Source organism: Trachemys scripta, chromosome 18 (genome assembly GCF_013100865.1).
Source record: "Trachemys scripta elegans isolate TJP31775 chromosome 18, CAS_Tse_1.0, whole genome shotgun sequence".
In the NCBI taxonomy this organism is placed as follows: Eukaryota; Metazoa; Chordata; order Testudines; family Emydidae; genus Trachemys; species Trachemys scripta.
In genome coordinates, this window is record NC_048315.1 from 12,596,516 (window position 1) to 12,620,421 (window position 23,906).

General features: G+C 41.5%; 2 protein-coding genes across 12 annotated transcripts in view; both read right to left on the minus strand.

Annotated features, from left to right (window-relative positions):
- RABGEF1 (RAB guanine nucleotide exchange factor 1) overlaps positions 1-7,871 on the minus strand; it is a 72,946-nt gene extending 65,075 nt beyond the window's left edge. Inside the window, exons 1-2 of the mRNA XM_034752881.1 lie at positions 7,803-7,871; positions 5,143-5,284 (exon numbers count right to left, since the gene is read on the minus strand). The gene's annotated coding sequence lies outside the window, so the exon portion shown is untranslated. The remainder of the gene's footprint in view (positions 1-5,142; positions 5,285-7,802) is intronic.
- A 4,550-nt stretch (positions 7,872-12,421) lies between these two features.
- Positions 12,422-23,906, minus strand: part of TPST1 (tyrosylprotein sulfotransferase 1) — an 84,592-nt gene continuing 73,107 nt past the window's right edge. For 4 of the 11 annotated variants that reach the window (XR_004643371.1, XR_004643374.1, XR_004643372.1 and 1 more), the window contains 4 exons: positions 22,436-22,486; positions 17,181-17,240; positions 14,468-14,515; positions 12,422-13,010 (listed from right to left, as the gene is read on the minus strand). Coding sequence is in view for 3 of the 11 variants with exons in the window: in XM_034752261.1 (XP_034608152.1) it covers positions 17,196-17,240; positions 22,436-22,486 (96 nt within the window). In the remaining 8 variants the exon portion in view is untranslated. Of the gene's footprint in view, positions 13,011-13,323; positions 14,373-14,467; positions 14,516-17,164; positions 17,241-22,435; positions 22,487-23,906 lie in introns of those variants that run through there. The other 7 variants (XR_004643375.1, XR_004643376.1, XR_004643378.1 and 4 more) reach the window with 7 other exon arrangements.

A 23,906-nucleotide genomic window follows, 5' to 3' on the forward strand; every position in this document is an offset into this window, starting at 1 on the left:
TTTTCAATAGTTTCCACTTAAAAAAAAAAATTCTCAAGTTTAGTGTCACTGTTTTATGATTCCTCGTCCAAGGATGATGAACTATATTGCGGTCACTATTATCTGGTGGCTAGAGATAATTCCTGACACCACCTGAGAGAAACACATTACTCTGAGGCACTAGTGACCAGACTAAAGACCTACATTCAGCTTCCAGCACTGAGGTGCCATGTGACCCTCTGGGCTGCTCCACTTGGTCAACACATGGAGCAAAGCATCATAACAACCTGTGATTTTACTTGTTGAAGTTTAACTTCACTTGGATTCAAAATATTTTGCCTCAGTAAACACAGGACAAATTGGCTCTGCAGCACAGAGGCAAAGTATTATGAAGTCACTCAAGGACCAAGAGTGATCTGGACAATTGGACATAGGCTAGTAGAAACAGAGGCAGTTAGTCATCTAATATCTTGTTACCTCTCCTGGAGCTTGGAAAAAAGACGTGTTGGCCTGGGCTGTGAAGGTGGACAAAGGGGAAGCATCAATCGTGGTATAGAATAGGTTAATAACAAGCTGGGAAACTGCAAACTAGAGGAATCAGCAGAATGTGAGAGATGGAGAGCAAAGGATCCTATATTTCTGCTAGAAATGCTGCTATTCCCTTACTACTGCATTTTGATGTAAAGAGAGGTCTCTATGTTTGCAGGGCTGTGGGTGTGTCTGACTACACAATATCATCCCAACAAACAAAATGTACTCCTTTAGATTTTATACAGCTCTGCATCACTTCAAGTTCCGTCTTTCAAGCTGCTATAAAACCACCATTACAGAGGGAACTTTTGCACAACCAAATCTGATGCTTCAACAATATTTCTTGATTAAACTGATGCCTCTGAAGGGCTGTTTCATATCAAAGGCAACAAGCAGAAAGGTCATAAAACAGCAGCTGAAGAGGTGATATTTAAAACAGTGTTTATAGATTACATTAGACATACACGCATATAGAAAACTTTACTAAATCTGCTTAACACACTAGGGTCTCCCATTCTGTTGGTTCTATGAACTAAGCTCATGGCACGTGCCAGAGGACACCTGCATCCCTCAATTCTCCCCCACAAGCTCTCTGTGCCCCACCTTGCCACCTCCCTCTAGTTTAGGGACACCCTGCCAGGAGCCCTGTCTCCCCCCCCCAATCCCATATTCTCCCCATCACAGCAGGGGCTACATGCCCCCCATTCCACCTCCACGCCAAGGTTCTGTTCCCCATGTCTCCTGCCCTCATACCACTATTCCCCATTTTCCCCATGCCAGCAGTTGTAGAGCCCCCCCTTTCATCTTTCCCCCATCCCAGGGGCTTATATGTTCCCCCATTTTCACCCTACCGCCTTCCTCTCTTTTCTCCAGGTGTCAAACTTTCAAATTCTATTGGGAGGATGGACAGACTTGAGATGGGGTATAGTTTTGCCTGAAGGTGTGATGGCTGACAACAACCAGTTTTTTATAGAAATTACAGAACTGGTTGAACCTGATACGTGGACTAACCAGATGCCGGAGGCGCCGGGTGCCCCCCATTTTCTCCTTCCAGTTTTCTGAATTTAACCAGAATCAAAGGATTCTATCCGTCAATGCCTAGAACATTCCCTTCAATTTTGGAAGTGATCAGATAAAACAGAAATGCTGAGGAGTGGAGTATAAGACCTCACAAGCCTAGTTATGCGTGTTGTCAGGCCTGATCTACGTTACAGAATTAGGTCAATACAAGATGGCTTACTAATCATGACCTCATCATGACAGTGTCTACACTAGAATTCTGCTTCCGCCAAAGTAAGTCCCCCATTACACTGACATAGTAACTCCACCTCCACAAGAAGCCTAATGCTTTTGTCAATGCAGTCAGGGTGACACAGTGTTTGTATAGACGCTGTGTTAATTACACTGCCCATTGGCTGTCGGCCCTAAGTGGGCCTGACAGCTGGAGGTCTCCCCCCCTGCCCTGGCACCGACAGCCCACGCTGCCAGCCGGGCGCAGACTCACAGTTGCCCCTCCCACCCTCCAGGGCTGCTGGGCTCCAGCTGTCAGTGTCCCACAATGCCCCACTTCAGTGGGTGGCAGAGCTCTTGATGAGAACGCACACCACTGACAGAAGGACCAAGAGTGGACGTGAGCCACCGCTTTAATTACTGCGGGGGCTGTATGTCAACTTAACTTTGTAGTGTAGACAAGCCCGCAGAATGCCTAAAGTGCAGTTGACCACCTGCTCCAAGGCCCAGGCCACGCTGAGTACATCAGACCTTTGCTCAAGTTCCCAGCAAGCTTCCAATGCCAGTTTAAGGCCTTGCTCATAATTTTCAAAGCAATTAACAGATTAAGCCCAAATTACTGCAAAAACAGAATTTCAATCTATTAACCACTCTGGGCTGTCCTAGCTATTCCGGGGCCCTACGCAGCCCCCCCATTGGGGTGGGCAGGCGTCTGTGTGGGGAAGGGCTGGCCCCAGGCCTCCGCAGGGGCGGGGGGCTGGCTTGGAGGACAGGGGGGAACCACCCCCTGGCATTCACCAGCAGCGCAGTCAGGTCCGGGTCGCTGCACTTCCCGTCGCCAGTGAGTGCAGGCCCGGCCCTGCTTCAGTCCTCAGGGGAGTGGGGGGCGGGAAGGGGCGGGGGCTTTGGGGAAGGGGTGGAGTGGGGGGGGAAGGGGTGGGGCTGGGGCGAAGCTGGGGCGGAGGCCCTGTGGAAGAGGCGGACGCAACTGCATACTTTGCGTATAGGTAAGGACGGCCCTGGAACCACTGCAACAACTGCGCTCCTCTGGAACACTGTGTTCTGGGCTTCATGGTCTGCAATGTGAGAGCTGGGGACAAGCCATTCTCTACTGAGGGGATACAACTATGCAACAATCTTCTAGAGGAGATCAAGTGAATCCAGAGTCTGACCATCTTCAGGAAACATTACAAAATGTTGTTTTTTTTTTTTTATTAAATGATTTTTCCCCACAAGTGAAACTCACAATTCAGACACCACACTGATTCCCAAATTCTGATGAACCCTCCACCCCCGCAAAAAAGCCCCTTACTCCTAAGAGAATTTTGACCCTTGAAAGGGAGAAATGAATCCATGAAGTCCACTTAGGACTTCACTGTTGAGCACAACAAGGCACTGTTGCCTAATGGATGGAGCACTAGCCTGGGAGTCAGGAGACCTGGTTCTATTCCTGGCTCTGCCATTGGCCAGCTAAGTGACCTTGAGCACATCATCATACCTCTCTATGCCTCTGTTTTGTCTCTGTTTGCTCCATCTGCAAAATGAGGATAATGATATTGACCTGTTTTGTACAGTGCTGCAAGATGTATAGATGAAAAATGATAAATAAGGGCTAGTATTATTATTGCTATTGATCTTACATGGAAGGTGCTCAGATACTCAGGAGATGGGCAGCAGAATAAAACTCTAAAATAGACTATTTCCATCGCTGGCAGACAGACCCTGCAAAGACAAATTAGACTCCATTTCCTTGGCAGTGGTGTTTAGCTGATCAGACTACATAATTTTTTTTAAATCTTTTTTACTAAGATGATCCAACCTCAGTTACACAGAGCATATGGCCTCTGAGAATAGAAAATGGGTTTGTTGCTTTATCAGATTGTAGCGTCTTTCTTGGTCTGACAAACAGGACTGGCCTAGAGACCATGCCGCATATTACTCATATGCACAATAAGAAACATCTGCGCTGCAAATGGTAGAAATGGGCGCTGACTATAATTAGGAAAACATCCTAAAACGACAAAGATGATGAGTTTTCATTACAGAACCCTCTTTTATCACAATATAAAATGCAGAGCCAAATATATGAAGGTAGAATGACTTGCCTTTGGCAATTATTTTAAATCTTGTTATGAAATAAAGACCTATTTTTAATCTAATACAGCCGATACTCAAAAGTTATGTGCACTGCACACACCCCAAATGCACAAGAGTGTTCAAGCTAAAAAGAATTTTGGTAGCGACTCCTTCAATGATAATTTCTTCACATGTCTAACACTGCACAGTGGCTTGCAAGAGCCTTCAGCTACATGGTTACATTTTGCACAGTGCCACACAAGGATTTTCAATCTTATTTACATGTAATGTATTATTTATAACACTGCCATTTGAAAGCCAGTGCTTTGGCTGCTATATTCTCAGTTCTTGTCTCACAGAAGCTGAGATAATAAGGTACAGTTATTACTGATAACCGCTAATTATCCACATTTCTCAGGGGACTCCCAAAACTTTCAGATCACTGGAGTCTGTTTTGAATTAACAAAATTCAGATTCTATATGAATGTCAGATTCAGGGAGACAGAATGGATTTTGGATAATCATGGAATATCATAATTTGTGAAGTACCAATAGTGACAAAAGCTCATTAAAAATTCCCCTCTTTCCAATAAAGTAAGGCTTTGAGAAGGAGAAATTATTGTGAGTGTTTCTCTGCTACTGCATCTCCAAAGGCCTTTAATCAACTTTTATCATTCAAACTTTAGAAGAAAAAATGTTAGAAAGAGAAAGATAAAAATATGCTTCTATCCAGACATATAACAGCAATCCAACAGTGATAGTCCATCAATCTATTATTTAAGGATCAATTTTCACTAGTTGTCAGTCAAAGGAAAATTTGGTAGAACCTATCCCAGTTGATTCTAATCTGGTAAATACTATATATTACCTTAGTCCTTGTCACTTATAGGATTACTCACAGCGATAACATTCAAACTTTGAACCCAATTTTGAAACTTGGGCACCTATGTTTGGGAGTCTAGTTCTATGTTTATTTCCATTCTATCTCTAAAATGAGTATTTAATATGCCTCCACAGCATTCTGTTTGACTGCTCAGTTGTGGAATTTGGTGTTCTCATTTAGGCACCCAAGTTTGAAAACCTTGGCTACAAAACTAGCATTTCCATTTGAACTTTCCAGCAATACAATTGCCTCTATAGTGAAGCTCAGTATACATCATCAGAGCCCAAGAACAAGGATTTGTAATAACATTTATTTTGTCTTTTTAAATAGGTGAACAGATTGATTTTGTTAGTAAGATGTTTCAGTCATTAGTGAAAGAAGATGAATACTCAAATAGATGATCAAAAGAAAAAAATTAAAATTATGTTCTTATTTTGTTTAACCTGCGTTTTGATGTTCATTTATAGACAGCTGAAGTTATTGTCTAAAGCTGCTTCATTTCCTGCTCACCCTCAGACATCCCTGCATGCAATGGACTAGTGACATCACTATCACGGTTGACCAGCACTGGAACAAGAAGTCTGCCTAAAAGAAAAAAGATAAGCAAATCTTTCTGAATTGGTGGTTACACTTTCTGATTCTCAGGCACTAAGCCAATGCTCTCGCGTTTGGGTTCATAGCCGTGCAGGGGAATAAGTAATTCGCTCCCAAACTCCTCCTCCCTTCATAAAATCCTGCTTTAATTGTTTAAGTGAAAAATATTTTCATTATTTCAAAAAAGTATGTTCACATTAGGTTTGTAAATCACACTTTTTTTAACATAAAAAAACAACAGATTTGGACTGAAATTAAGTAGCTGGTCCCCTTTTAATTTTTCAAGTACATCATACTAAGGCCAAATCTAGTAAAGAAAATTAATGGAGACACTTCGTTAATAAGATGTATCATTGTTCTAAATTAGGCATCAGATACCTTAGTCTCTTCTAATTAATCCAATTATAAAGAATGTCCTCCCAATTTACAAACTGCTGTTCCAGTTAGTGGACAAGATTACTTCCCCATAACTTGTTAGCTGACATTTTCCTCCTAGATATATTTTTTCTAATCTCAGAGTTATTGAATGAGCCTGTCTTGCTAGTTTTGTTTCATTCTCTAGGGAAGACAACATTCCTAGTACTGTCTCACCTTCTATTATTACCCAGATTAAAGGAGGAGTATGTGTAGTGTTTCATGCAACTGCTATCACAACTGCTGTTTTCTCAGCTCTTTTCAGATTGGTTTAAATAACTGCTTCTGAGTCAGAGCACTACTGAGATGTGGTGTCAGTGAAGTTATGTACATGAAAAATGATATAATAAAGAGGGTAGAATCCAGTATCATTTGTGAAGTTAACCCAAGGAAGCAGTTAGCCTGTTCATTTTACAACCCTAGTTCCAGAGCACTGCTATTCAAATGTAAAAAAGTATTCTGCGCTGAATTTTCAGAGGATTTAGTAGATTTCAAGGGAACCTTGGTTTTTGCAGGGACAGAACTCTGTGCATGGCTGAACAGCAGCCTACTGGAAGATCAGGAGTAACTTTTGAAATGAGTCCCATACAGTCAAGAGTTTGTGGGTACTGAGCGGAGAAGAGAAATTGGGGAAGAAGAGTTATCATAGTCTGAGACAGCAAAGCTACCCCCAAATAAGTGAGAATATTCTCAAACAGCCAAGGAACCCCGGAAATGTTGTAAGCAGAATGCTACAAATCAGTTTAACATGTCAGTAATAACTGATTGTAAATGCAAAGGCCGGGGTACATGAGACATGCTTAGCGAAAGACAAAAGGGTAACCTGCACACATACCATGAATTCATTCTGTCTGGTTGGACCAGGCGGAACAGTTTAAAACAAAGATATACTGTGTATACTCCAGATATGACTGGAAGCAGCATCACCAGCAGTAACCTCCCTAAGTGGGAAATTGCATTGAGAAGTAGAGGTTATCCAAACTAACCAGAGGATGCCAGAGAACAGATGAAGTTTGCCTGTGTGTATTTCCCATTCTGTATTTGCTGACAGAAACAATAACTAACACCAGAAGCCTGAACATTGTCCCCTTCCACAGCTCTCTCTACAAAACTATTTTTCTCATCTGACAGATTGACCCTTACTATCTTTAGGAGCAGCACTGTTTGTAAGAGTCAGGAATGGGTGAGCGTACTGTGTCAGCCATGCTTATGCCACCTGGTGGCAATAGTCCAAAGTAACCTATTTTTTGTTTGTAAGACACCTGTTACAGCTCTAACAGGCCTTTTGAGGGAGTGTTTCCCACTCGCCAGGCCGCAATTTTAAGGCAGTTTTGGGTGTAATGGTCTCAGCTGAAGAATTTTGGTCTGTGTTTCAATTAGACCTTTCAAATAGAGTTTCAATTTTGGTTTTGTCAGACCCTATTGCAACTTTCCTCACTGAGATGCTTGGGGGTGACCGCTTTTTAAGAAGCAAAATAAACAGCTACCTGCCAAAACTACATCCATCACCACATTGGTAGACCCCTAGGGGTCTACCAAGGGGCTGCCTTTTTATTTATTTTTTAAAGCAATTAGAAAAGCACTACTGGATCTGCCCACCTGGCTGCAGGTATCACACTATCACGAGGTAGAAAACCTCCCTGGTGAATGACTCGGCTTACATCCAGGGGGAGAAAGGCACTCACTGCAGCACAGCACACCCCCCGGTACATGCAGGTGAATAGTGACCCTTACGCAGTGGTCGCTGCTCCAGGCTTTGGCGATGGGCGGGGAGTCTCCGCACAATCTCCCACAGTTCAGGAGCCCAGCTAGAAACGCCCCCCTAGGGCCGGAGCAATAACCAGTGACGGGCCTTTGCTGTCCACCCGTCCCGGGGGCTCGGCTGGCCCAGCCCCTCACGTCTGAGTCTGCCACAGCCCCTGGGGGGGGAGACCGGGGGTGGGCACACGCTTCCCCCCGCCCCCCATGGGGCACGGCCCCCGGCTGGGCGGAGACGGGCTGTGGCCTCTTCTCCCCTCCTGGGCAGAGCCCAGCGGGAGCCGGGGGCGCCCCTCGCCCCCCAACGGACGGGGCCGCCGCGTGCCCTCTCCCTCACCTGCGGGAGCGGCGCCCCAGCTGCGGAGGCCGTCGAAGGGATGCGCAGCCCCGCCCCGGATGAGCCACAGGCCCCGCCTCTTGCCCCTCGCGCTACGTGCCGCGTCACGCGCTCCTCCGAGCGAGGGCCCGGGCGAAGGGCAGGACCGGGGGAGGGGGCGTGGCCTGTCCCCGGATGGGCGGGGCTGGTGGCTGGCAGAGGATCCCGGCCCACGGCAGCCCCCCACCTTCCTTCCCCTGGAAAGGGGGGCAGGGGCTCACGCCCCATCTTGCCTTTTTACACGTGTGCGCGGGACGGGTGGGAAGGGGGGTGCTGCTAGGGTGACCAGACAGCAAGTGTGAAAAATCAGGACAGGGGATGGGGGTAATAGGAACCTAAATAAGAAAGACCCAAAAAGCAGGTCTGTCCCTATAAAATCGGGACATCTGGTCACCCTAGGTGCTGCAGAGCGCGGTGAGGGGAGGTGTCGCCCCCCAGACCGCAAGAAGGGGAAAAAAGCAACAGAAAACCCGGGCACAGCGAGGGAGCGAGCCCTAAAACGGTGCTGCAGAGACAGAGCTATGGTACCACCCACGCCGGGCCATCATCTGCAGAATACATCGTAAAAAGCAGCACCTGCACTTTACTTTGCCTTGCCTGCTAGGGTATTGACCAGTAGCTATTTACAGCTGTTACCCACTCTCTTTTCCATATTTGCTAGCAGTTAGTGCCTGGATAAAGCGTTTAACACACACACAGTGTCTACTTACATTGTCTTAGCCATGATTACATTTGCATGATAAACTGGACTTGAAAATATGATTTCATATAGTCCTTTTCAAAGTCACCCTATTTGAAGAGGCATCCGAAAGTAAGATGAAGTAATGGCAGCACAACTAAGACAACAAATGGAAGACCCTTATTTACAGCCTTTGAACATTTTAATTTGACACTGATTGATTATGCACATTGGGCTAAAGGCTGCAACTACCCCTTCTTTTTAAAGAGTGTAATCTGAAGTCCAGACAAATCATAGGTGAGTTTCTCTTCAGTAGTTTTCTGCCAATGTGCCTTAAAAAGTAGGGTTGAAAGAAGGTAGACTGAGTTGGCATTGCTAATAGACTGCCATAAATCCATGGTACCCTCCTATCTTGATATAAATCCATGGTATGCCCACATCTCGAATACTGCATGCAGATGTGGTCACATCTCAAAAAAGATATATTAGAATTGGAAAAGGTTCAGAAAAAGGCCACAAAAATGGAGCGGCTGCCATAGGAGGAGATTAATAAAACAGGGACTTTTCATCTTGGAAAAGAGATGACTAAAAGAGGAGATGATAGAGGTCTATACAATCATGACTGATGTAGAGAAAGTATTATTTACTCCTCATAATACAAGAACTAGGGGGCCACCAAATGAAATTAATATGCAGCTAATTTAAAACAAATGAAAGGAAGTATTTTTTCCACACAACACACAGTCAACCTGTGGAACTCCTTGCCAGAGGATGTTGTGAAGGCCAAGACGATAACAGGGTTCAAAAAAGAACTAGATAAGTTCATGGAGGATAGGTCCATCAATGGCTATTAGCCAGGATGAGCAGGGATGGTGTCCCTGGCCTCTGTTTGCCAGAAGCTGGGAATGGGCGACAGGGGATGGATAACTTGATGATTACTGTTCATTCCCTCTGGGGCACCTGGCATTGGCCACTGTCAGAGGACAGGATACTAGCCTAGATGGACCTTTGGTCTGACCCAGTATGGCCGTTCTTCTGCTCATTAGCACCAACGGTGGTGATGCATTTTGTGCTGTGACCACCTGTCCACTTGGAACCTGCATAGGCTGAAACCACCAACTCAAACAGGACACCAAAAAGGCAGCAGATGGGAACAATGGCCATCCAGTCTCCACCCCAATATTTAACAGTCCCATCTCCAGTAAGAGAAGGTGAAAGACCTTTACATATGACAGTTATACACAGGCATGTAAATGATCACTTGCAATAAGTACAATATTTACAAGTCAAATGGGGACATCATCTTTTGTGTAAAAGCCTTTTCAAATAGCCATCAGGTAGAGTCATGAATATTCTACATCACTCACTGCATGGTTAATGACAGCTCTTTCATTCATACTTCAGGCCACAAAATATTTAGATTGGACAAATACAAAATGAGGAATAACCGGCTAGGCAGTGTACTGCTGGAAAGGATCTGGTGGTTATAGTGAATCACAAATTGAATATGAGTCAGCAAAGTGATGCAGTTGTGAAAAAGGCACATATTTTGGGATGCCTGAACAGGAGTGTCATACATAAGACACAGGAGGTAATTGTTCAGCTCTACTTGACCCTGGTGAGGCCTCAGCTCAAGTACTGTGGCCAGTTTTGGGCACTACACTTTAAGGAAGATGTGGACAAATTGGACAGAGTCCAGAGTATAACAACAAAATGATGAAAGGTTTAAAAAAAACTGACCTATGAGGAAAGGGTAAAAAAAAAACCTGAGCATGTTTAGTCTTAAGAAAAGAGGACTGAGGTGGGACCTGCTAACAGTCTTCAAATATATTAAGAGCTGTTATAAGGAGGCAGGTGATCAATTGTTTTCCGTGTCCACTGAAAGCATGACAAGTAGTAATCAGCTTAATCTGCAGCAAGGGAGATTGAGGTTAGATATTAGGAAAAGCTTTCTAATTACAAGGATAGTTAAGCACTGGAATAGGTTTCCAAGGGAGGTTGTGGAATCCCGGTCACTGGAGGGTATTTTTAAAGAACAGGCTATACTCAACCACTTGTCAGGCCTGGTGTAAGATATACTTGGGCTTGCCTCAGCACAAGGTAATGGACAAGAACTAGATGACCTCTCAAGGTCCCTTCCAAAGTTCCAGCCCTACATTTCTATGAATAAGATATTAAAAGGAGAAAGGAATTGAAGAAAAACAAACAAGTCAAACATCTGATAATATAGAATAGTATTCATTATCTGTCTGATGGACACCATGTAATGAAGAAGTTTTTAGGAACAATAACAATGTTTATGCCACAAGTACTCCTGTTCTTTTTGCGGATACAGACTAACACGGCTGCTACTCTGAAACCAATGTTTATAGTTGTATATTTTTAGCTGTTAATGCTTATGTTTATATAGCTTTTCATTCTAAAAGATCCTAAACCATTTCATGTATTTAAACGGACAATAAACATATGTAATGGATCGTTGCTCTAAAGTACATGAATTTGGGTGTAATGCAGCAATTATAATTAATACCAGAACATTGCAAAAAAGGGGGGGAAAAAAAGTCTGTTGTTGCTCATGAAAGAAAAGAAAAGAAGGTTGCAACTAAGATCAGAGGATTTTTGTTCCAGAAAAGACTAACAGTTTGATAGCAATCTGAAAATAATAAAGACCATTTTCAAGACAAAACTGCTTTTATCATCTACTTTGCTAACAGATTGTTGAGACTCAGAAATTAAAAAGCAGCACTTCTCTATTCTGTCACTAGGGGATGCTCTGTGTTTTCTTTGGCTCTACTGTACTAAGCTATCAGGAACAGAAGAATTTTACTTGCACATTTAGCATAGCAAATTAACTCAACAATTGTGAAAAACATGCCTCACTCCTTGTTTGCATCTAGAAAAATGTCTTTCAATATAGATTTTTAAAAAGTAAGACTAGATCCCATTTTAACCAATTCAAACTGAATTACTTGCACTACAATAAAAGGAAAGGAAACTCCCTAAGCTGCCAATAAAAATAAAAAAAAAATAATTCATCTGTCTCTCTCATCCACAATACAGGGACAGAGTTAGGCTAAACAGAGAAAAATTCTGATGAGAGCCCACAATATTTGAGGGAAGAGTGAAGACATCTGCAAACTTTAAAACTTCAGTCAATTGATCAGTGCACAGACAAAATTCCTTTGAATAATCATTCTTAAAATACTTTGCCAGACAAGATTTGATTACAAATCATCTCTTTATTTTTAGCAGTATAATTTACATTTCAATACTTTATGAACAAAAAGTTCAAAATGTTCAAGAGCCAACGTGTTTTTGGATCCCCCACTCCCCCAAGACGAACTGCTAATGTTAAAGGGACAGGAAAACCAACCTAAGTGTTCCCCAGCAACCTTCTATTGATAACCCAGGGTGTAAATGCATGTGAAATGCAGGGAAAACATTTTCTAGCAAAGAAATAGTGGGTTACTTTAAATAAAAGAAAAAAAATATTTTTAAAATGATGACTAATGCCTTGACAGAGTCCTTTAAATATTCTGGTGAGACATTTATAATTTTTAATAAGCAGCTGTAACTGTAGTACAAAGATCCTCCCACTCAGCTGTCACACAACCACCAAGACGACTTCCTCCGGGTGGGGGGGGGGGATTTACATATGCGGAAACAAAATTCCAATATATTAGGCCCCAATCTTGCAAATCTCCATGTGCTTAACTTTAAGAAGCTGAGTACTCCTACTGGTCACACATTAAAGTTAAGCACATACATAAATGTCTCATTTCAGGGCCTCAGTTTGTATCTTTCATTATTACAGTTATTCACCCGAATGGTACAGTAACGTCATGCAGAAGCAAGGTGATCTTCAAGTTAAAAGCTGCATTAATAACTCAAAACAAAAAAATCACATTTAAAGCATTTATTTTGAAAAATAAAATACAAAAAGATCACTGCATTGTAAATGTACATGTAATTTATCAACATCTCAGAAGTGATTTTTTAAATAATTAAAAGAAAGATATTTGACAATTTCCACGTCAATAAAATTGAAACAGGCACAACTGTTCTACCAAAAAAACCACAAATTAGGACAAAGCACAGGCCACTTTTACAAAATTTCATACATTTAAATTCCAAATGTTTCACAAACCATTTTTACAAACCCTTTAAAATTAAGCTCTGGAATTAAACAGAGATATAGACAGAATAGCAGTTTCAACATAGGGCAGATTTTGCTTTAATTTCATTTTCAAACTGTAGAAACAGTTGTATAAATGTAACACAGTACATCATCATCATCAGTGAAAGTGTTCACCATATCAGAAAAGTGCTTTTATTGTTACAGGTTTAAGTGTGCTCACAAAAAAACAAAAACAAACCACCAAACAAAAAGCCCCAAACAAAACAAAAAACACAGTCTGAAGGCAAATGGGAGAAAATTCGAAAAAAGCAGGCCATGAGCGGTACACCTCACTGATCTTGGTAGGACAGTCCTTATAATGTCATGTCAAAGAGAAAATAATAATTAAACAAGTTAGAATTTGTGCACTCATTTTATTTGTTAAAATTCATTTTGCAGCCCCATACATTTTCATAAATACAAAGAATAATTCACAGCTGGAATGGCAACAATTTCAACAGGTCCAAAATTACCAGCCAAGCTAGGCCCAGCCACTCATAAACCTTTCCTTCAACCCCATATGGATATTTTTAAAGCATGGAACCTTGTCGGAAGTAAGTCATTTGTAAGGCAAAGACAGTGAAAAGCTTTTTATCTCTGTATACTTTCAATAAACCCTTTAGCTACATAGTGCAAATTATTTTTTTATTAACAACTTTCTTTCATCACAAATTGACAGTGAAATTGCTTCTGAGGATGCTTTCAAGGAGATTTTGCTGCTTTGGAACGTAAAAAACGGCACTAAATCAAACTCCAATGCCAATTATTTATTAAAGTAAAATTATCTGAGACATAAAAGTTTTAAATGTTTTTTTTATGTAATACTAAATGAATGCTTTCCACATAGATTTCTAAATTAAGAATAATTTCCAAACAGAATTTTTCTTTATAATGCAACATAATCCTTTTGTGTACATGTGCTATTTGTTTATTTATAAACACTATGTTGCCTTGGTTTAATTTAAGATGGATGTTGCATTTTGCTGGGCACCCAGAATATTTTAAGCAAGGAGTGCTCTAAAAATAAAATTATTATTGATTATAGAATTAGCAGCGATGCCTTCACCATTCACCAGTGTCCCAGTACAAAGTGCACTAAAATATGCATTCCCTATCCTGGCCATTTTTCATCAAAGAAATACAATTTTCCTGTGGTTGTTTCAGGATATATGGGACACTATAGGCAAAAAACTACAGTTAGCCCTTTTTTTTTTTTTTGGTCATTTCTTATCCCACTCTTTAACCAAAGAACGGTCTTTAAAAATATAAAAAGTTTATTTTAAAAATCTTTGTCTTGTACATCAAATTGAAATGCATTCTTAACAAATGTCACCTGTATATTAATTTTAACACAAATTAAAAATATGAAGATCTACTAAAAAGTGCCAAATAGTTTGTTCATTTTATATTTTCCTTTGTACTTCCAGCCGTACCACAGTGCAGAGAAATCCGAGAATAGTTTAAATTCAGAGGTGATATCATGTATGGTTGTCTAGCAATCCTGAAATGATGTAATTTACACTTTTTCAGCTCCTCAGCATATTGAATTATACCAAATTGACTCATATATATTACTTTTGAATCTGGACTAAATACCTTCATCTATTTCCCACCCTAAGCCCCAAATATATTAATGCAGAATGCAATTTTCCACTCTGAAGCTTCCACTAATGATCTGAGATTTAAAAAAAAAAAAAAAGATCACAATTAACCAGCTTAACTGAAACAATTGGACCAGATAAATAACCTTGTGATACTCCATTTTATTACCTTATGTGCAAGGTAAATCCATCAGATATTCTACTCCACTGGTTCGGTCTGTTAAAGCAAATATATACATATATTAATATAAACTGCTACCACCCATTAAAACAAAATTAGTTATTTTCCATTACAAAATAAAAATAATCACTAATAGTGCCATTTAGTTGTATGGTTCTTTTTATTATACTCAAGACTCAATCAACAGTAGTAAGACTAATTTAATAGAAACAATTTCAACTCCAGCTTCAGATTTTCCAAAAGGGAAGCAATCATATATCATTCTTTTAGCATATACGGCCCATGAAGCATACTAACTCTACTGCTATATCACAGATTTTTTTTATGCAGTGTTGTTGTAGCTGTGTTGGTCTCTGTATATGAGAGACAAGGTGGGTGAGGTAGTATCTTTTATTGAATTAATTTTTGTTGGTGAAAGAGACAAGCTTTTGAGCTGTACAGAGCTCTTTCAGATCTGGGAAATGTACTCAGAGTGTCACAGCTAAACACAAGGTGGAACAGATTGTTAAACATAAGAAGATCACACATTGCAAGAAACTATTCAAACTGAAGTGGCAATTACACCTCTTCAGTCATAGGACAAAGGAGAGTTACTGGGCTGCAGACTGTTGTAATGAGACAAAACCAGTGTCTCTACTGAGACCATGATTTTTGGTGTCTAGCTGAGTTATGAATTTAAGCTCCCAGGCCTGTCTTTTGAAGGTATTATGCAGGTTTCCTTTAAGGATGAGGACTGAGAAGTCAGATTTGGAGTGATCATTTTGTGAAAAGTGTTAACCCACAGATGATAGGGTATTTTTGTCTTTTATCATTTTTTCTGAGTGTTGTTGCTGAATGTAAAGTTAAGGATGAAGATGAAAAGGATGAGTTTAGCAAAGTGTTTAAGGTAGATATCTCAATGTTGTCCATTGTCTTATAGATATGTGAAGCAGCCATGGTGAGGGATATTGGTGTATAGGGAAGCGACATTCATAGTGGCAAGTACGGTGTTCTGAGGGAGGTTGGTGGTGGTGTGGAATTTCTGGAGGAAGTCAGTCCTTTGAGTAAAGAGTGGTCTCAGCATAGTTTATGAGAGTCCTGATATTCCTTCAGTAAGAGTGCCATGGCCAGATATGATGGGTGTGCCTGGGTTCCCTTGTTTGTGTATCTTGGGAAGCATGTAGAAGGTCCCTGGTGTAGGTTTGTGGGAGATGAAGTGGTAGAGTTTGTCTTGGAATTGTCTGGGGAAGGATTTGATGATATCCTTAAATTCCTGTGTGAACTGTGATATGGGATCTTTGAATTCTTTATGGTAGGTGGTGTAGGAGAGTTATCAATTGGCCTAACTGATGTAGTCATCACAATTGCGAACTACAGTGTCATCCCCTTTGTCTGCTGGTTTGATCACTATTTAGTGGTTGGCTTTTAGGGACTGTACAGCTATCCTCTCCACAGTGGAGAGATTGTGGTGGACAAGATGTTTGTTAAGGCTGTCATAGCTGATTTTTTTCCTGAAGTAATCAATATAATGGTGCAGTATGTGGTAGAGACCCTGGATTTTTTTTTTTTTTTTTTTTTTTTTTTTTGTGGCCTTCTTCTGCAGCATGGGGAATGGGTCACTGGCTGGTTTGAACTAGAGTAAATGGTAGATTCTCCAAACTTGAAATCTTTAAATCAAGATTTGAGGACTTCAGTAACTCAGACAGAGGTTATGGGCTTGTTGCAGGAATAGGTGACTCAGGTTCTGGGGCCTGCGATGTGCAGGAGGTCAGATTAGATGATCATGATGGTCCCTTCTGGCCTTAAAATCTATGAATCTAAGAGATTACCTCATCCACTTTGTCTCTCTAAAGATTTTTTTTATGTCTTCAGTTTACATGTCTCTCTCTTTTTGGAGAAACCTAAAAGTATTACTTTTTTTTAATTAAGCAGATTTAAATTAACTGTATCAGTTCTACTACTAAGAATTAGAAGAGTTCCATTTTAACCATCTGACTTGGAACACAAACAGACATTTGCTGCAAGCTAAGGACCAAATTCTGCTGACTTAACACCGTCAATTTTTTTAAAAATAGGAATTATTTATATTTTAAATAACTAATAATGTAGGCTTCAGGAAACATGACAATTTAGGGTTTATAAAGCCACATGCCTATTTATTGTGCTCTATGAAGTATTTTAAAAATAGCTTAACTTCCACTATTCAGAAATTCAACACCACACAGGTATGTACTACTAACTTTTTCCTTCTTTAGACTCAACTGTGCACATGTACTACATATACTGCAACTACACATGTAATATTGCAGCTTAACAAGCCTTTGTCATCAGTGAATTCTATGAAATAACCACTGCATACTTCTTCAAATCAGTTTGCTGAACTACTACTGCTAAAAATCAGACATTTAAATAATTTTTCACCTTTAAGCTGCATAGACATTTTGGCCAGCAGTTGAAAACTGAGCAATACTGTGAATACTGTGAGCAACGGCACATTTAGCTGAATGGTGTCAGGTTCTTAATGGCTTTATATTAGCTAAGCACAGCTTGCAAAGCATGAACACTAACTGTTCAAAATGTAAGAACAGGCAAACACCCAGTAACAGAGCAAAGCCCAGGTTAGAAATTGCACATAAAGAAAGTTTATCAGAAAGATTCAAGGTGCCCACAGCTAAGAGTTTTATGCTCTGAAAACATGAAACAGACACCACAGCTACTCTACTTTACTGGTCCATGTTCATTTTATCTTGCCACGGGACTTCCTTTCTACTGTCTTCTTTGGCTGGAACAAAAGAAACCAATTTTGGTTTTTAAATAAAAAAATATTTTTAATTTGAACTGATGGGGCAAGTCAAAAGGTTTAATTTCACATGTGATAAATTCTTCTGTGTATTTTCCTGAATCTCTAGTTTTATCATATCAAGAATAATTAAAAGTTATCCTTAAGAAAAATAGTTTGTTCCTATATTTTTGGATATTGAATTACAAAATGTGGCTATCCTTTTATCCTGAGTGTATGACACTGAAAACATAAGCAAAGTTTCTGAAAAACTGGTTACAAACATCACACTAACCTTCCCAATGACCACAAGAGGTAAGCAAGTACAGTAAAAGCTTTTTTATCTGGCATGTTGGGCCAATGGGGGGTTCCAGTAAGTGAAAAATTCTAGTTAACCAAGAGGGAGGGAGTTTGGGTGCAGGAGGGGGTTCAGAGCTGGGATTGGGCCACGGAAAAGGGTACGGGATGCTGGATCCGGGCAGCACTCACCTCGGGCGGCTTCCCGGAAACGCTGACGTGTCCCTGCTGCTCCTAGGCGGAGACACAGCAAGGCAACTCTGCATGCTGCCTCGGCCCGCAGGCACCTCCCCCGCAGCTCCCATGGTTCCCGGCCAATGGGAGTTGCAGAGCCAGCGCACGGGGCAGGGGCAACGCACAGAGCCGCCTAGCCACGCCTCTGCCTAGGGGCAGCAAGGACATGTCGCTGCTTCGGGGAGCCACGCAGAGCCAGGTAAGGAGCCTGCCAGCCATTGACAGCGCATGAACCATCGGCTGGGGGAGACTAGCCCCTAGCCTGCTCCTTCTGCCCGAGGCCTTGGCGCTTCTGCGCCCCCCCACAAGAGCCTAGGGTCCATCTTTCCTGCAGCCGCAGCCCTCGCCCCAGGCTAGCACCTCCAGCCCTGGAGCGCCAGTGCTGCGGTCGCAGCCCTGGAGTGCTGGGAAGGCGGGTGCCGTGGCCCCAGCCCACCCGGGAGGACGGGTGTCACCACACAGGGGCACTAGAGCCGCAGAGTGGAAAGCAGTGGACTGTGGGTGGGGCATGGGTGGGGCCATGCCCGGCTGTTTGGGGAGGCACAGCCTCCCCCAGCCTATGATACCTGCCATCCATGCTGCCGGCCCCGCACCAACTGAACTATAAACTGGACTTTCAATGAAGATCGTAAATGCCAGTTCATAGAGCTTTTCAGTTGGAAAAGTGCCAGATAGCTCAGCTTTTCTTGTATATTATTAAAGATAAGAAAACTGAGTAAGAGAGCAAAGTGACTATTTCCTAACTACCAGCGCCCCGATACTCTACAGGGTGACAATACTCCCTCTAGAGCACTGGCTCCCAAGCTTTTTACTAAGGTCACCCACCAATTCCATTTTGTCTTTTTCTGACCCTCCCAGGGTACAAATGGGGGATCCCCAAAATCACAGACCAGCATCCCCCTCCTCGCACTGCAAAGGGGACACTGACAGCCTGCAGCAGCTCCCTACAACCTGGCACCACAACCTTAATCCTGGCCCAGGTTAGAAGGGAGGCCGGGGTGGAGGGGGCTGGACAGCAAGCCTGCTCCACACTCACCCCACAGTGGCAGCTCCTGTCACACGAGGCTGGGCCCAGCTCCCCATTCTGGGCATTGCGACCAGGCACGCAGGGTCGCAGCACCACTCAGATTCGACTCAGCCACCCCTCCACCATGACTGGGCCAAATAGCCATGGTGCTGCAACCCCATGAGCCCTTCTGTCATGGTCGGGCCAACCCTGCGTGGCGCTGTGACCCTGTGCACCAGATTGCAATGCCCAGAGCAGGGCCCAGCCATGTGAGACAGGAGCCACTGCTACAGGGGGAGTGCATGGCATGCTCACTCTCCATCCCCCTCCTCCTAGCACCGGACATGCGACCCATCTAGAACCTGCGCATGGCCCAATGGTGGGTTGCAACTCACCACTTGGGAAATACTGTTTAAGTAAAATGAAGTTTCATAAGCACATTGGGCTGAACCATTGTCCTGTGTGCACTCAAACTTTTTAAAATTGCCACGTATCTGACGGACATTAATACATATTATTTTACGGCATCAGTGTGAGGAAGGGGGAAAAGATGAAGTGTTTTAGAGAGTTACCTAATTACCTAGTCCTCCAAAATATGCAATTCTCTATGGCTCCCAGGTTCTTAGAACCACTATTTTTGTAGTAATGCTAACCTCAAGGAATCAAAAATCATGACTCTCACTCCTAAAAATCTCTTGATTTTTATAGAAAAAATTATATTGTGGTTTTTCAGTCCATCTTGATTTTTGAACTCCACTTATCCATCCCCAATGCGTGGGGGCATGACAATTAATGTTGCTCATTCTGCCAAATGTATTTGCCCCTGCTGCAAGAGCTCTCGGCCTCAAACATGCCTGCCCCCACCCCAGCAATTAATCCTGTCTCCCGCCCTACCACAAGTTTGCCCCCCCCAGCACCCACCCTATCAGTTCTGCCCCGTTTATTCAGTTCAGACACCCACCCCATCAGCCTCTACCCCACTCAGTTCAGCCCCACAGCCCCCATCAATTCATCTCCCACCCCTCCACGGCTATTCCTCTCCCTGTTTCTATAGGGCAGAATCACATTAACATTAGATCTTTTTCAATTTAACTTTTGTATTATTCTAATTAATTTTGCATGAACAAGCCCTAAGATACCAATAAGCACTTCCAGCCTTTGGTATCTCAAGCACTTTGTACATAGATACATCACCAGAAGTGCTACCAATTACAGGGGTCCTACCCTATAGCCCATGGGTGGCCAACCTGAGCCTGAGAAGGGGCCAGAATTTAACAATGTACATTGCCAAAGGAGCCACCGTAATATGTCAGCAGCCCCCCACCCCGCTCCCAGCACCTCCCACCCACCGGCAGCCTCACCGATCAGCGCCTCCCACTCCCTCTCCACACCTCCCGATCAGCTGTTTTGTGGCGTGCAGGAGGCTCTGGGAGGGGAGCGGGGAGAAGCGAGGACACTGAAGGCTCAGGGGATGGGGCGGGAAGGGGTGGAGTGGGGGAAGGGCCTGTGACAGAGCCAGGGGTTGAGCAGTGAGCACCCCCGGCACATTGGAAAGTTGGCCCCGGAGTCAGTGCCTATACAAGGAACCACATATTAACTTCTGAAGAGCTGCATGTGGCTCCAGAGCCACAGGTTGGCCACCCCTGCTATAGCCTTTCCTCATGTAACTGTAATTGGGAATTTTCCCTAGGTCAGGACTGAGCCCATAATTTGTATGCATTCCTACAAACAACAACATGATCAATTTTTGTTTTCAATCCAACCTTGTAAAATTCTCACTCATCAGGGACAGTGTTTTGTTTTCTTTTGGGTTTGCTTTGCTTTTAGTTTTGTTAAACAGGCAAGTAAAATATCATGAATATGTTTACTATCTTCTTGGTAAAGGTGAGTGAGCATGTTTTCTCCTGGGTGAGACAATCTGCATGATGCTTTTTCAATGCCAGATTAACAGAATAGAACAAGGCATATTTAGATGCAGTCTTCTCTTTTTTGTTATTAGATTCACCATATTAAAAGCAATGAAAAAATGTGGTTGATAATTTTATAACATGTACGTTTATTGTACAACAATTCCTCAATGTAGATTAATCAGTTGAAAAATATATTTGTTTGAGAGTCTATTTATATTTCTTAATTCTTTAAAACTTGTTTGTAGTCACAAGACATCTACATATTAATCTAATGGAATTCTGAGAATTAAGTCCTACTTTCTCTTTGATTAAAGTAAAAGTCATTAAATTGTTAGCAGAAGACCAGTAATGATACCAGCAACAGAACCCAGAATTTGAGATGCCGTACATAGAAATGGAAAACCTTTGTTGGGTTTATATTGCTACCAGTCCTAGATCAGGGACTCTCTTGGCAATTTATGTCTGAAGGACCTCAAGTCTGTTATTGAAACTACAAGGAAATACCTTCTCTAGTTATTACTGCTCACATAGCCCCTATTCTAATTTCTTCAGTACCCTCTGGGAAAGGACTGTACCATGTATAAGCATCGTATTATTAGTAGTGCTTAATACATAATTATATTATTATAGAATACACTTGACTACTTTGGGAGGAGGATAATCCTCCCTATCTATCTATAAATAAATAAATGTAAATGCAAATGCATTACAAGGTCAGCAAAACCCCCTGAACTAGTTAGCTGATGAGAATATTATATCTTAATGTACCCAATTTTGAATTATAATTAAAGTTGTGAAGTATATTAACTAGTTCAATGTTCTTAGCAATTGATGAGAACTTATCTTTACTGCCCAGGACTGAACAGCTTTACAGAAGTGTGGCAAAACACTCTGGAGATAGCCTCGCTATCTGCCCTGTACTTGATTTAGAACCTTTCAGAACAAGGCAACAGATAGCAAATTAAGTTTCTTCACTACCAACAATAATACACAACATTCCGTTTAGAGGTATTTAGAATGAAACTTGGCCTGTATGGCAAAGTTCAGATCTGAAGTTTCCCAAGGTTCCAGGAATGTTTGGATCTGGCACTTTGTCTTGGACTCCTCTAGTGTGGACGTAGCATGCTACATTCCATACCAGAGATGCAAACAGGCTCAGGAATAGTGTGGGGACGCTAGGACTCTCTAGGACTGTGCAGGAGAAGAGCAATGAAGATCTCAAGCTCTGTGGGAAAGCTGGTAGGCAAACAGTTTTCTATCACCCACTAGCAAAATCAAGTAGAAAAAGTAGGCATGGAATTAATATTAAAAATAGGATACAAGAAGGCCCCAGCATGTAGAGGGGAAAAAATCAAATTACTTTAGACAGGAGGGCAAACTATATACAATGCCCAGTTTATGGCACATACTTCATTAATCCAGATGAAAGGAAGTTCTCTAAAGAGAAGCAAAATGTAATGCCCTGTAAACTCAGATATTTAAGCATTCCTTCAGAGGGAAATGAAGCACTTTGTGAAGCCACATATCTAACCATTCTTACTATCAACTTCTGTCATGGAAGGCCTACCTATTCATAGGAGGACATATTACCTATGACTCAACAATATATAATCACACTGAAATGCAAAAATTAGTTCTCTATAAAGTGATTGTTAATAAATTTGTCTATCACATCTCTCTCTCTCACACACATTCACACACTTTCTCCATATCACTTTACCACAGAGAAGGAAAACAATCCAATACTGTACCTGTGGCATTTCTTTAAGAAAATCAGGAAGCTGAAATTCACCTTTATAGACCTGGAAAAAAAAATAGTAAAACTTTAAACAGATGCTATCATTATATTATGTTCAAACTGCTAAAAGGAATTCTGTTCAATAAAAGATAGGTTAGTCTGGGTCATCTGGAACTAGTCATGCTAATCAGACATGCCTGGAGCACGGAGGATTGATTTAAATCAACAATTTTAATCAAGATTTAAATGAGCAAACAGGAAACCTTGATTTAAATAATTTACTGTAATCATGTTTTGCATTTGTACTTTTTAGCTATTTTCCTAAAAAAAAAAAAGTTGAGTCCCATGGGTTGGTAACCACTAAAACATGTTGATTTGCAACTAAATATAGACTTTACACTAAACTTAGGCTTCTTTTAAGAACTAGTAGATCTCATTCTCACAATTAGTTTTTATTCATAGATTGGAAAAGGAAAACAAGCTTTCCTGCTTTTTCAACTCCCAAATGATTTGTTAACTTTGAATGTAGTAGTCATTGAACCAAACTAGTTGAATAAACTGAAATGAAGAAAATATTCTCTCTGCATCTCCAGAAGAGGCTACTCCTGAATAATTGGCTTAGTACTTCAGTAAGCTCTGATTCCAGATGCTTAGTCACGAAGTTCAAACATGTACTTAATATTATATTTGATATTTAAATAATTTTAATAGATTATAGTAAATTTAAGCCTTAACATAGATTGTCAAGTTCAAATTTAATTTTAAATATGTTTATTTCAAAAAATAAAATGATTTAAACTTTTAAAAATCTGATTTAAATAAAAAAAGATTTATTTTATCTTTTAAATCATTGATTTTTATCCAGCAGGTTGTGGCACTTATTTTAGAAATTCTAATTTTAATTCATGAATGAGAATGGCCCTATATTGGGATTTACAGGGGTCAGAGCAGGGCTAACTATGTTTGCACAAACCTGTACCTGTGTTGGGTGAATGTCATCTGGCCCTGTTAGCATCTACTAGGATGGAATGGAGGGGGGAGGGATAGCTCAGTAGTTTGAGCATTGGCCTGCTTAAACCCAGGGTTGAGTTCAATCCTTGAGAGGGCCATTTAGGGATATGGGGGCAAAAATCTGTTGGATGATTTAATTGGGGATTGGTCCTGCTTTGAACAGGGGGTTGGACTAGATGATCTCCTGAGGTCCCTTCCAACCCTGATATTCTATGATCTCATCCATTTTGATAGCTAAGAAAATTTGGTGCATAAATTTGATGCTTCTAGAAAAGCTAAGCCCCACCGCTCCTCACCATGATGAGTAGTTAACTGACAGATCAGCTATCTCAGAAAGCAATATCTATTTTCCTTTCAAGTTTTTTTTCAATAATTTTTTTTAAGGAACTTTACAAGGAAACCATTAATGTTAGAGCTCCAGCCTGCTTCCAAATATGTAGTTTACTTCTGGCTATTTTAAAAAAAATTGTCAA